The 13,446-nt window shown below is 39.4% G+C and overlaps 1 protein-coding gene across 6 annotated transcripts in view; it reads right to left on the reverse strand.

The window, feature by feature from the left end:
• LOC121293264 (lisH domain-containing protein ARMC9) overlaps positions 1-13,446 on the reverse strand; it is a 114,731-nt gene that overhangs the window by 73,180 nt on the left and 28,105 nt on the right. For all 6 annotated transcript variants that reach the window (XR_005946478.1, XM_041216157.1, XM_041216165.1 and 3 more), the window contains exons 6-7: positions 11,813-11,905; positions 5,502-5,526 (exon numbers count right to left, since the gene is read on the reverse strand). Coding sequence is in view for 5 of the 6 variants with exons in the window: in XM_041216157.1 (XP_041072091.1) it covers positions 5,502-5,526; positions 11,813-11,905 (118 nt within the window). In the remaining variant the exon portion in view is untranslated. The remainder of the gene's footprint in view (positions 1-5,501; positions 5,527-11,812; positions 11,906-13,446) is intronic.

The raw sequence follows: 13,446 nt of genomic DNA on the forward strand, positions 1-13,446 counted from the left end.
TATTTTGAAGAAGACAGAGGAGTTATATCCAGCACCCTGGCCAATATTTATCCTTCAATTGACATCACAAAAACAGGTTATCTGGTCATTATCGCATTGCTGTTTGTGGGAGTTTGCTGTGCATAAACTGGCTGCTGCATTTCCTACAGTACAACTGTGGCAATACTTCAAAAGTGCTTTATTGACTGTAGAGCACTTTGAGACATCCAGTGGTCATGAAAAGTGTGATATAAGTGTAAGCTTTTTCACTCAAATGTGCCAGTTAAAAATAAGCTAGCTTCTATTATTATGTTAGCTGTTGACCACAAGCTTTATTTCTAACGTTTCTCCAAAATTAACAAGATTAATCTACAATGGGGGAGATAGTGGCATTGTGGTAATGCCACTGGGCTAATAATCTAGAGGCCCAGGCTAATTCACTGGAGGACACGTGTTCGAATCCCACCATGGAAGCTGGTGGAATTTAAATTCAATAAATAAATCTGGAATTGAAAGCTAGTCTTAGTAATGGCAACCATGAAACCATCATTGATTGTCTAGTTCACTAATGTCCTTTACGGAACGAAATCTGCCATCTGTACCAAGTCTGGCCTCCATGTGACTTCAGACTCACAGCAATGTGGTTGACTCAAACTGCCCTCTCAAATGCCCAAGCAAGCCACTCAGTTCAAGGGCAATTAGGCGTGGGCAACAAATGCTGGCCTTGCCAGCAACGCCCACATCCCATCAAAGAACAAAGAAAAAAAAGTCTGGAAATAATATACACTGAAAGACAAATTTTTTTCTGGTAACTTCTAACAGAGAATCAGGGGCATGAGGCATTAGAAATTAAGCTGATGTTCGATTTTGCATGTGTCTTCAAGGAAAGTATCACTATTGTATCCATATAAATACTGGCTGGAACGCTCTATAGCGAGCCAGCATGGGCTTGATGAGCCGAATAGCCTCCTTTTACGCCATTAATAACTCGGTGAATAATTTTTTCCAAAAAAGATCTCTAAATAAAAGAGTACAGAAATGGGGTTGTTTATCTTTTTAAAACAAGCTCATTAAAAATTTGGAAAAACTCAGCAGGTCTGGCAGCATTGGCAGAGAAGAAAAGAGTTGACGTTTCGAGTCCTCATGACCCTTCGACAGAACTTGAGATCATATTTCAACTCTTTCTTGGACTCGAACTCAAGTTCTGTCGAAGGGTCATGAGGACTCGAAACGTCAACTCTTTTCTTCTCCGCCGATGCTGCCAAACCTGCTGAGTTTTTCCAGGTAATTCTGTTTTTGTTTTTGTTTTGGATTTCCAGCATCCGCAGTTTTTTTGTTTTTATCTCATTAAAAATTTACTTAACAAGGATGGTAACTTTAGATAGGCAATGCACATATAGTACACACCCTTACCCTCCTAAAGTTAACATCCTTGTTTGACTGGTAAAGTGTACATCTGCAATTTTTACATCTCTTGCTATCTGGATTTCAGATTAAAAATACTCCAAACAATTTCAGCAGTGAATATCTGGAGACATCCAACATTGTATTCTTCCAGAGACTTAATGCTAAAAACAACCGTGCTGTAACTGCCAATTTGCAGAACCGGGTGATGGTTTCAAAGCAAAATGTACATGTATGCATCCTATATGTGCATGTGGTCAAGTAAGATATTTTTCTATTTGTTGTCTTAAGCTTGTTTGACGCTAACCATATTTTCAAGGTGCACTGCAGCGCTCACCTTCCAAATTTAACACGGATGAACCCAGTTTGTTCATCTGTAATTATCCTGCGATCTTATTTCATGCTCACATTCATTGTATTTGCACCTGTTCAAAGCACCTGGTCACTAATCATCTATCCAAAGGTACAAGCTTTCAATTTAAAGAATGGCAACAGTAACGCGCCAGGTCCAACAAATTTTATCTATGTTATACTAAGCAATAAGATCTTCTTGTATTGATATTATGTGATCATAAATTGAAGCTCTTGTTCATTAATTTAGAAGTGCCTGTGCATGAAATGTCCATTTTTCTACTGTGCCACTCAGGTTCAGTAATCACACATTATTGAGCTAGGAAAATAAAAGTTAAATACAGAATAAAGCTTCTCCTATTTTGTCCCAAGATGTGCTTTATCATTGGTCTCAGAAGATCACCTTCCATTGTGCTAGTTGTCATGTAGCAACTCAATTTTTTCACTGGCAACCTTTTGAATTTCTAAATGAAATTGTTATCTTACTTAAAATTATATACAGTTTATCATGGTCTACATGTTATCAACAATTGCTCAGTTCAAGACGAGAACCTTTATCTTAGTTGCGACCAAAACAAACAAATCCAACAGAATGCATTCTAATTTAGTGAACTACCTTTTTCCCCACATTGTAACAAAGCTTTAAGTAACAAATATAAACACAAGTATAATTTTGATAAACAACAGTAAAACTCTTATTAGTAAATTATCTTCATAGGCCAGAAATGAAGCGACTACAACAAATTTGCCTGATTATCAAATTTAAAAATCAGAATTATATTCTTCTGTTATGCAGGTGCTCACTTTAACATAACATTCTTCTGTTCAGAGGGACAGTTTATGAAGTAGCTATTTCAATGACCACTGGCCTTTGTAACAGGAGTGCTTTTGTGTTGAAATAAGTCTTCCCTCCTTCTTTGTAAGATAATTTACCTACAAGACTAGTCATGACTGGTAGCACTCATTATAGGCAGACTAAAAGATTCAACTGTCAGGCAGCATGACCTCAATCTACATCATCGAGAGCTCTGAAGCAAATAGTTACAGTTTAATACCAGAATGCTTTCAATTTACATATTTTTGTTGAATTAGCAAAGATAAAACATTTTTAAAAATTCAGATATTCCATGCAAGTTATGTTGCATGTGGTGAAAAGACAATAAGATAAAAAATACATAAAGGCTGAACTTTTATCAAAATTAGTTTTACGTACAATATTTTTTCTAAAAGAAGTTTACATAATACAACAGTTTAATCATTTATTAAGTTCATTTTTGTTTTCACAAAGATTTGTGAAAAATCTTAGCTGGGTGATGGCACTCAAATTTTCTTTATTCACAACCTTTACGAACAACAGAGAGATTAGGCATTCATCTCAGTACTGGATTAAGCAAATGCTAAAGTTTTGGGACTGGAGTCATTTATAAACCAGACTGGGTATGACAGCAAGTTACCTTTCTTAAAGGATATTAGTGAACTGGTTGGATTTTCACAACAATCCAACCACTTCATGGTCACTTTTACCAATCTTGGATTGCCAGAATTTCTTTTAAACTGAATTCAAATTCTCAAACTGCCATGGTGGGATTTGAACTCACATACTGTAGATTAAGTTTGTCCAACTGGTATCCTGCAGGCCGGATTCCAGCCCCGACCCCTCTGGACTCAGCCACTAAACTTATTGGACAAACAACTGACTTGTATTTGAAAAATGCTATAGAATTGCTCATCAAATCACAGGCCTGGTTCCCCCCTGCATTTGCCACTGATAGGCCCACTCATGAGCTTATTAGCACCAAATGCGGGGAAAACCAACCTGTGATTGGATGAGCAGCAAACAGTAGTGAGCTAAGTTTGCAAGGCAAATCCTAGGGCCCAAGGCGCAAGCGGCGCCCAGGGAAGTCGGGATAACAGCGAGGCCCTGGGATGCCGGGGCTCAGATGAGAGCAGGACCCACTGGAGGGGGAGAGAGAGAGTGAGTGAGAGTGTGTGTGTGTGTGTGTGTGTATATGAGAGAGAGAGCAAGGGGAGATTGTAGGAAAGAGTGAGTTAAAGGAGAGTGCATGAGTGAGTGAGGGGAGTGAGTGAGAAAGTAAGTGAGGGAAGAGTGAGAGAGTGAGTAGGGGAGAGTGAGAGAAAGTGAATGAGGAGCGAGTGTGCGAGAATTCACCCTCACCCCCACCCCCACAAACAAAAATATGGGTGATGGTGAGTAGCCTGAGACTGGGAGTGAGCCGGACACACACTCTCATGCTCATATGGTCATCTTTATTTGTTAATTTATTTTTAAAAATTATCAATCATTGCTCAGCAAGTTATTTCTTTTCATACCTGTCATGAACACTTTAATCACAGAAAAGGACTCATCTTCAAGGGCTAAGAACATCCTGGAAGAATTTGTGTTTTAAATGACTTAAAGGGTTAATGCAGGACTATGTTTGCTACTCCTGGAAAAAGCATTCTTATACAAGAAAAGGTAATTAAACACCTTTAAAGAAGCTGAAAATCTCTTGGCCCTGATGGACTGTGTAAAAAGGTATCACATGGTAGTTTATGGCTCTGAGAAAAAAAACATGCCAGAAAATACCATGTTTAAAAGTTGGTTTTGGCTTTGCTTTGAGAAGACAAAAGGCTAACTGCTTGTGAAAGGAAGACAGCAGCCTTTTGTAGTCCAGAGCCAGTCCACAGCTGGAAGCGACTGGAAGTTGCTACATGCTGGAATAGAGTACCTGCAAATGTTCCTCGAGTCCGCCTGAAAAGCAGCGCAAGAATCATCGACTGCTTTGCAGTTCAGTGCTGAGAGACCAACCACATAACGTGGACACCATTTCATCTTTTCTTTTCCCTTGAACCATTGACTTTTAACCTTTGGCAGAGTTCCTCTTTTTATTCTATTATTTCCATACTGTATGTTAATACGGTTTGCTTTTTTATTCGACATGTCTGGTTTTATAATAAACTATTAAGTTTGTTGTTTATTGAAAGAAGCCTGGTCAAAGCCTCTTTTTATTCTCTTTTATATTATGTTAACAGTAGCAAAAGTAAATGATCGGCCATTTTAGTGAGTGAATCAAACTTTTAAATTAATTATACGACCTGTGGAGTAGTGGGGCTGGATCAACTGCGCACTCCTCCCATCCCAGTCGTAACATGCCTCATCTTTTTTAAAAAATTCATGTTTAATGTTGTGCGAAACCTTATCTTTCTGAAATTTGCTCATCAGTCCCTGGAGTGGGAAAAAAAAGTTGAAATTGAAATGTGACCCCCACCCCCCGCCCTAGATTGTTAGTGCAGGCCTCTGGACGTGTAATATGTAATAATCTGATATTGGATTCTAGTACTAGATCAGCTCACAGGAGCTCAAAGCAGGAACAGTGACCAAAGAACAACGGTCTCACTACCACTGCAACAGGTTCAGATTATCAAACTCTAATTGTCAATGCTTCATAATTAGAGGAACATCATTTAGTAGCAATTTCCTGACTATGGGTGCTGTCGGGTGAACAATTTTCCTTGTTTACAATTTACAGCTGCAGTTTCAATGTTAGTAGCATTTGACTTTACAATTCAGAAGCAAGCAAATATTTTCGTCAACAAGCAGTTGCAGACATTAACAATATAATCTTGTGAAAACAGCAATACATTTTTATATCAGTTTATAAATAGGTATAGAAGCTTGGCAATGGTCTGAACAGTCATAATTACTACTGTCTATAGAAATAATGGAGCAACAACATTGAAAGCCATGTTAAATTATAAGTCATTACCTTTGGAATTCTGTCCATTTTCTTTCTGAAAGACAAGTTAAGGACCACTGCTTTTCCATCCAGTACTAATATGTTACAATTTTATAAGGCTTGAAAAACAAGTAACATCTCTGCTTTTTCCTGTTGCTACACCAAACAGTAAACTTTGTGCTATCCAACACTCTACCAGCTGGAGTTCTCTAGTCACTAGAATTTCTGACCAATCATTTTCAGTCTTCAGATAGTGCATTCTTTTAAAATAATAATAATAGATTGTAAATCTGCAGAAGTTGTTCTTAGGCTTTACATCAAAATTATTAAATTATTGGGTCAGTTTTGGTTAGTGTACTCTGAACAAAGATATACTGCAATTTGAATTGTGACTTGAGTAACGTGACTTCCAGTTAACCAACATTTTTGAATAACCGGCACCTCCCATTCTGCATACTGTATTGTGTGGAAAAACTGTCCACAAAGTTGTGTAATTGATCTTCTATATCTGTGTGCTACCCCATTTACTTTACAGGTTACCTCCGATACCAATGCGGTCAGAGGCATCTTATGAGAGGGTGTCTCAGCCTGCTCATACTCAACTGTTTGTGAAAGTATAGTACATCAGCAGTTATCCATTGTTGCCAAATCCAGCGTACAACTGACCAGTATTTATCCCTTAATCAACATCACAAAAAAAAGGTCATCTGATCATCATATTGCTGTTTGTGGGAGTTTGCTGTACACATATTGACTGCCATGTTTCCTACATACAAGTGACTACAATTCAAAAAGTATTTTATTGGCTGTAAAGTTCTTTGAGACATCCGGTGATCATGAAAAACGCTATATAATGCAAGTCTTTCCTGCTTCTTTATACTGAACAAGGCAACTGGGTTATAGTAGTGAACTATTTCACAAGGCCCTCAATTTGTGGAGATATCAATAAATTATTCATTTCAGAACGTAATCCGCAGCAATTAAAGATATAAAAGGACTATAAAAACATTGTACAATATTAAAGCACACAAAACCTCTGAACAGGAAAGGGACATTCAGGCCATCAAGTCCCCTTTTTCCAGTTTATGTATGACCACTACAAATGAACTTTCCCACCCAAACAATAATGTTACACTCTCTTCCTAAACTCTATGTGAAATAAATTGATCCCTCTCTACTATATCCTTTTTCAACAGGTATTGGGCCAGTACCATTTGTTACGAACCCAACTTATTTTGACACAAAACATCCAGACCCTCTGTTAGCCTGACTTCCTTCACCAGTAATCAAAGGAGAATTTTCTGGACTATCCCGAACCATATCCCCCTTTCCTATATGTTCTGAGGGAACACGTTTCACCTGTACTACTGCTACAGTTTTAACAACCATTTCTCTTTCTGAGGATCCCTTTCCTGAGGTTTTGTTCGGCATTCCTACTACTGCAACAGGTCTACCATTTAATTTCCAGCAATCTGCCCTAACATGCCCCACCTTGTTACAATGAAAACACTTAGGCTTTTGAATGTCAACTCCATCCTTAGTACCTTCCTTTCTGTTCTGAGGAGAAACTGCATTGAAATTCCCAATTGTCCCTTCTTTTCCCTGGTTATTTGCCTTCCTTTCACCTTGCCATCCTCTATCTTTCTCAGGTTTAAGGGGGATTACGGAAAAAGGGTTTAGATTTATGGACCAGTTCATAATCGTCAGCTATCTCCACTGCCTATCTAGCTGTTTTAACCTTCTGATCTTCAACATGGGTTCTAACTACAAGAGGAAGTGAATCTTTAAATTCTTCCTAGAGAATTAGTTCCCTAAGAGCTTCATATATCTCTACCTTTAATGACCATATCCAACGGTAAAAATTACTTTGCTTTACCCTCTCAAACTCAATATAGGTTTGCCCAGGCTGTTTCCTTATATTCCGAAATTTCTGTCTGTACGCCTCAGTGACTAACTCATACACACTCAGAACAGCATTTTTTACTGCACCATAGTCCACCGATACCTCTTCTGAAAGTGAAGCATAAACCTCATGAGCTCTACCAATAAACCTACTCCATAAGAGCAATGTCCAGGTTTCTTTTGGCCGCTTCATTTGCTTAGCCACCTTCTCAAATGAGATAAAGAATGCCTCTACAACCCTTTCCTCAAACTTTAGGAGAGTTTGGACAAACTTAACATCTCACCACTAGGTTGTGGGTTGAAGATTTTTTCATCATCAGAACTTTCCTCAGCATCTGGGGCAGCTTTTTTAACTTCCAGCCTCCTAAGCTGGTATTTCCTTTCTTTATCTTTCTCCCTTGCCTGAAATTCCAGTTCCAGTTTCCTTTCTTTCTCTTGTTTTTCTGCTTGCTCCCTTTGAAATACTCTTTCTCTTTCCATTTCTTTTTCCTTTGCCTCTAGCCTTTTCAATTCCAATTCTTTTTCTTTCCCTTTTTTCTCCAATTCAAGATTTTTCAGTTCCTTGGCTTGTTCAAGTTGCTTCATTTGCAACTGGATCTTAGCTAACTGAATTGACTCACCCCCTGGAGAACGTGGTCTCTCTGTTATCCCTTCCAGTTTCAAATGCTGTGCTATTATCTAAACTATGTCTGCTTTCCTCACCCCTTCAGGTAATTCTAACTTCAGCTTGTCCACCAATTCCATTAGCTTACTCTTGGTTAATTTCTGAAAACCAGTCAAGGTTACAACCTCCATCTGTAAAAAGTCTTAGTAACCTCCAACGTCATTTTGAATTCCAACTGGTATAATATCTCACAGCAACTCCAATTCCTATGTCCAGAGCCTCTTTACCTCCACATGCTCATTTTATAAGGATTCACAGATCTCACCAATGTTCAAGGATTTCCAATCCCATCTCATAATCAATAATCCTGGACCAATTACTATTCTGTGTCCAACCACCCGTTGTCCACATTTCAAATCCCGGACAAGCCCCCACTTTGTTACAATCCCAGCTGAGGTTGCCCCTGGACAAGTCTGATCCCAGAGTGGAGCCCAACTTGATAGGTCCCAACTTTTATCTTCTATTTTTTTATTTTCTTGGCTTGCTGCATTGTTCCAGTGAAGCCCAACGCAAACTGGAGGAACAACACCTCATCTTCCGACTAGGGACTTTACAGCCTTCCGGACTGAATATTGAATTCAACAACTTTAGGTCGTGAGTCCCCTCCCCCATCCCCACCCCCTTTCTGTTTCCCCCTTCTTTTTTTTTCCCAATAAATTATAAAGATTTTCCTTTTCCCACCTATTTCCATTATATAAAATAAAAAAAAAACCCACTAGAGCTATACCTTGAGTGCCCTACCATCCATTCTTAATTAGCACATTCGTTTAGATAATATCACCAACTTTAACTTTAACACCTATGTGTTCTATTGTACTATTGTTGTTGACATCTTTTGATGATCTGCTTCTATCACTGCTTGTTTGTCGCTACAACCACACCAACCCCCTCCACCTCTCTGTCTCTCTATCTCTCCGCCCCCCACACACACACCTTAAACCAGCTTATATTTCAGCTCTTTCCTGGACTCGAACTCAAGTTCTGTCGAAGGGTCATGAGGACTCGAAACGTCAACTCTTTTCTTCTCCGCCGATGCTGCCAGACCTGCTGAGTTTTTCCAGGTAATTCTGTTTTTGTTCCCAACTTTTATTGTTCGTTTAGATACATGGAGAGTAGCTACAGAACAGAGTCACACGAGCCAGCTGATGAACTTGTAACAAAAGAATAAAACATTTATTCAACAAGAAAAGATTAACTATATTACACTACTCCTTCACCCACAACTATACCTTTACAGATATGTATGTATAGACATGTAAGGATAACACAAGTTACAAAAGCTCTCTTATACAACTTAGTCTACTGCATTCGTTGCTCCCAATGTGGTCTCCTCTACATTGGAGAGACCAAACGTAAACTGGGCGACCGCTTTGCAGAACACCTGCGGTCTGTCCGCAAGAATGACCCAAACCTCCGTGTCACTTGCCATTTTAGCACTCCACCCTGCTCTCTTGCCCACATGTCTGTCCTTGGCTTGCTGCATTGTTCCAGTGAAGCCCAACGCAAACTGGAGGAACAACACCTCATCTTCCGACTAGGCACTTTACAGCCTTCTGGACTGAATATTGAATTCAACAATTTTAGGTCGTGAGCTCCCTCCCCCATCCCCATCTCCTTTCTGTTTCCCCCTTCCTTTTTTTTCCAATAAATTATAAAGATTTTCCTTTTCCCACCTATTTCCATTATTAAAAAAAATTTTAAAAAAACCCCACTAGAGCTATACCTTGAGTGCCCTACCACGCATTCTTAATTAGCACATTCGTTTAGATAATATCACCAACTTTAACACCTATGTGTTCTATTGTACTATTGTCGTTGACATCTTTTGATGATCTGCTTCTATCACTGCTTGTTTGTCCCTACAACCACACCCCCCCCACCTCTCTCTCTCTCTATCTATCTCTCCGCCCCCCACACACACACCTTAAACCAGCTTATATTTCAACTCTTTCTTGGACTCGAACTCAAGTTCTGTCGAAGGGCATGAAGACTCGAAACGTCAACTCTTTTCTTCTCCGCCGATGCTGCCGGACCTGCTGAGTTTTTCCAGGTAATTCTGTTTTTGTTTTGGATTTCCAGCATCCGCAGTTTTTTTGTTTTTATCTCTTATATGCTAATGTCCACAGTAAGTACACAGTCTATGTACCAATAGGCATCCTGTGGTCAGACACGTCACACACTGAAACCAAGTGACCAATGCCACCTGAGCCAGATGCTATGAATCTCTTATCTCTTATGGAACTCTCCTTCCGGTGTTCCTCTGCCCTGAGTCACCACATGCATTCAAGCTGTCTTCCACATACTCTCTTTCACCAACTCAGCTGTCAACAGTAACACCATAGCAAAGAGTTCCACATCTTCAGTTGTCTCTTTGGGCCTTCTTGCCTCTTGCAAGCTGTTCTCACTTTAAATCTGCTTTCTGTAGCTCTTGTCTCTTTAAATCTGAAGCTTGAAGCCCTTTTCTCTGCTGCTCACACTTAACTTTACTTAACAGGACATTTTCCAAGCTCCTGCCCTTCCTTTGACTCGGAGGTCATCTTGGGACTTTCTCTTGTTCCACTCCCCTGGATTCTTGGGTCTTTCTTTAGCTCTGTCCCTTCTAGATGGCTTCTGTTTGGCAGCTATCTTCCAAGCTAGTTAAACTCCAATGGCTTCCAAGACAAACTGCTGTTTCTCTTCTTGTGTGTCTGTGGGGGGGAACTGCCTCTCTGCACCCCTGTTGCTAGGCAACAGCCCAATTCTTCTACCCTTGTGTTTACCTTCTCTTTAGGAGTCAATAAACCTCATTGGAAATGCAAGCCCCTTTAAAGTGAAACTAAAACTCAATTTGACCTTTCTTAATACACAGATACAGAAATACAAATCAAACTTAAACTTTAAAGCTAAAACTCATTCCTAACACCTACAAACACCAATATAACTTACTTAAACTGTCTCTATTTCCTAACATTTTTGATACACATCAAATGATGTAAAATCAGTTACATTTTTCAGTAGTCAGCATCATCTTGCAAAGAATAAAAAATTGTTTAATCTCTGCTCTTGCTCAAGCTTATGAATTTTGTAATTGTACCCTTAAACTCTGTGCTTACCGTCCAGGCTAAATAGCCTGTTTATCTAATTTATCTATACCTGTTATAGTATTTTAAAGGCCTGCATTATGTTTCCTCTCTGCCTTCTTTACCCAAAATTAAGTAAATCCTTTATAATAACTTAGTCACCTAAGGCCTTGCCGCTCATCTCTGAACAGTTTCCACTGCATCTATTTTGGTTGTCAAGTGGAGTGGCCAAAATTGCATTCTCCAGAACTGGCCTCAACAGTGAGCTACATGTCATTATAACTTAAGCTGGCTTCTAGTCTCTAGTGCTCCGGATGCATCATAGTCCTGATTGCTTTATTGACAACTGTTTCCCTCTGGGTAATGTTTTTGATAACTATATCCAAGAAAAAAGATTTACAATGTAAGGCAGTGCATCATATCTATTCAGTACTTATATATTTTTTGCTAGTATATTGGTTGAAATTGATCAATAAATAGTAATAATGGGAAATTGGAAGAGCAGTCCAACTGAGGAACTCTACTTGTACGTTTGCCTTTCTACTGGCCTGCTGATCTTTAGTCATTGATACAGTAAGGAAAGTCACCGATTATACTTTAGCAGTTTCCACCTCCTCCTCCTCCTTCCTCTCCATATGCACACCTTTTCAGAACTAAATACCAGCCACAGGAATTATAAGTTTCACTGAAGATTATGATGTAGAAAAAAAGGATACAAATAAAGACATCAGCTTTGGGACATTGATCACTTTCAAACTTGCAGACAGAAATTTTTGCAGTCTCATTTTCAATTCAGGAGACCACGAATCCTAAAGAGCAAAATCAGATTAACAGAAATGATTATAAGAATAAAAGAGCAAGACAAAAACAGCCTTTATTTATAAACCTTTCATGGTAGAATCAAAAAAAAACATAAACTTGGCAACAGAATGGCAATTATTGCAAGATACTCTTGCACTTAATGAATGAAATTGACGAGGGTTGTTAGAGATGTAATACGCCCCTCTCACTTTCCAGCATTTGCTGAATAGGCTCTGTTCAGAGCTGGTGGAAAATGGAAGCTCAGATAGCTGATATTTTATCACATACTTGCTTTCAACAATAATATATCCATTGTTGTCTGCCATTTTGAACTACTAATCTTAGTTACTTATGCATATTCAGGTACTTTCACTCAACAGAAAGTTGGATCGGAACTAATACAGTTCTAAAATCAAAGTTTATAAAGCATAATACTAAGTTCCTGTGTAGCGAGATAGATTACCTAGCTATTGGGATTTTCTTTCATTCTTTGAATGACATGCATCCTCCACACACAGCAGGATTACAGCCTAGGTTGATAGATTCATGGGAAACCATGTGTTGAGCAGGTTCACTTAAATGACACCACAACATTGCAGGCAAATGGTGCTCCAAGCGATTTCTATCTCCAAATTCCTGCACTGCAGGAATTCACCAAGGCTCCTTCGACAGCACCTTCCAAACCCACGACCACTACCATCTAGAAGGACAAGGGCAGCAGATAGATGGCAACACCACCACCTAGAAGTTCCACTCATCATCCAGGCTTGGAAATATATCACTGTTCCTTCACTGTCACTGGGTCAAAATTTTGGGACTCCCTTCCTAACAGCAATGTGGATGCACCTACACCACATGGACTGCAACGGTTCAAGGCAGCTCACCATCACCTTCTCAAGAGCAATTAGGGATGGCCCAGCCAGTGAATCTCACACCCCATGAATGAATAAAAAAAAGTTGTTGCTAAATCAAGGGGCATAGGAACAGGAGAAAGCCATTCAGCCCATTGAGCCTGCTCCGCCATTCAATACGATCATGGCTAATCGAACACTTCAATGCTTTTTACCCACACTATCCCCATAACCCTTTGCATTATTGTTAATTAGAAATCTATCAATCTCCACCTTAAACATACTCAATGACTGAGCATCCGTGGCCCTCTGGGGTAGAGAATTCCAAAGATTCACAACCTTCTGAGTAAAGAAATTTCTGCTCATCTCAGTCCTAAGAGGCTGCCCCCTTATTTTGAAATTGTGTCCCCTGGTTCTAGACTCGCCCGCCAGGGGAAACATCTTACCTGCATCTACCCTGCCTACTCCTTTAAGTATTTTGTAGGTTTCAATGAGATCACCTCTCATTCTTTGAAACAGGCCCAGTTCACCCAATTTCTCTTCATAAGATAGTCCCATCATGCCTAAAACAAGTCTGGTGAACCTTCGTTGCACTCCCTCTATGGCAAAAATATCTTTTCAGGGGTTAAGGGACCAAAACTGCACACACTACTGCAGGTGCGGTTTAACCAAGCTTCTATACAATTGAAGCAAGACTT

The sequence above is a fragment of the Carcharodon carcharias genome, chromosome 2, assembly GCF_017639515.1.
Source record: "Carcharodon carcharias isolate sCarCar2 chromosome 2, sCarCar2.pri, whole genome shotgun sequence".
Taxonomy (NCBI): domain Eukaryota; kingdom Metazoa; phylum Chordata; class Chondrichthyes; order Lamniformes; family Lamnidae; genus Carcharodon; species Carcharodon carcharias.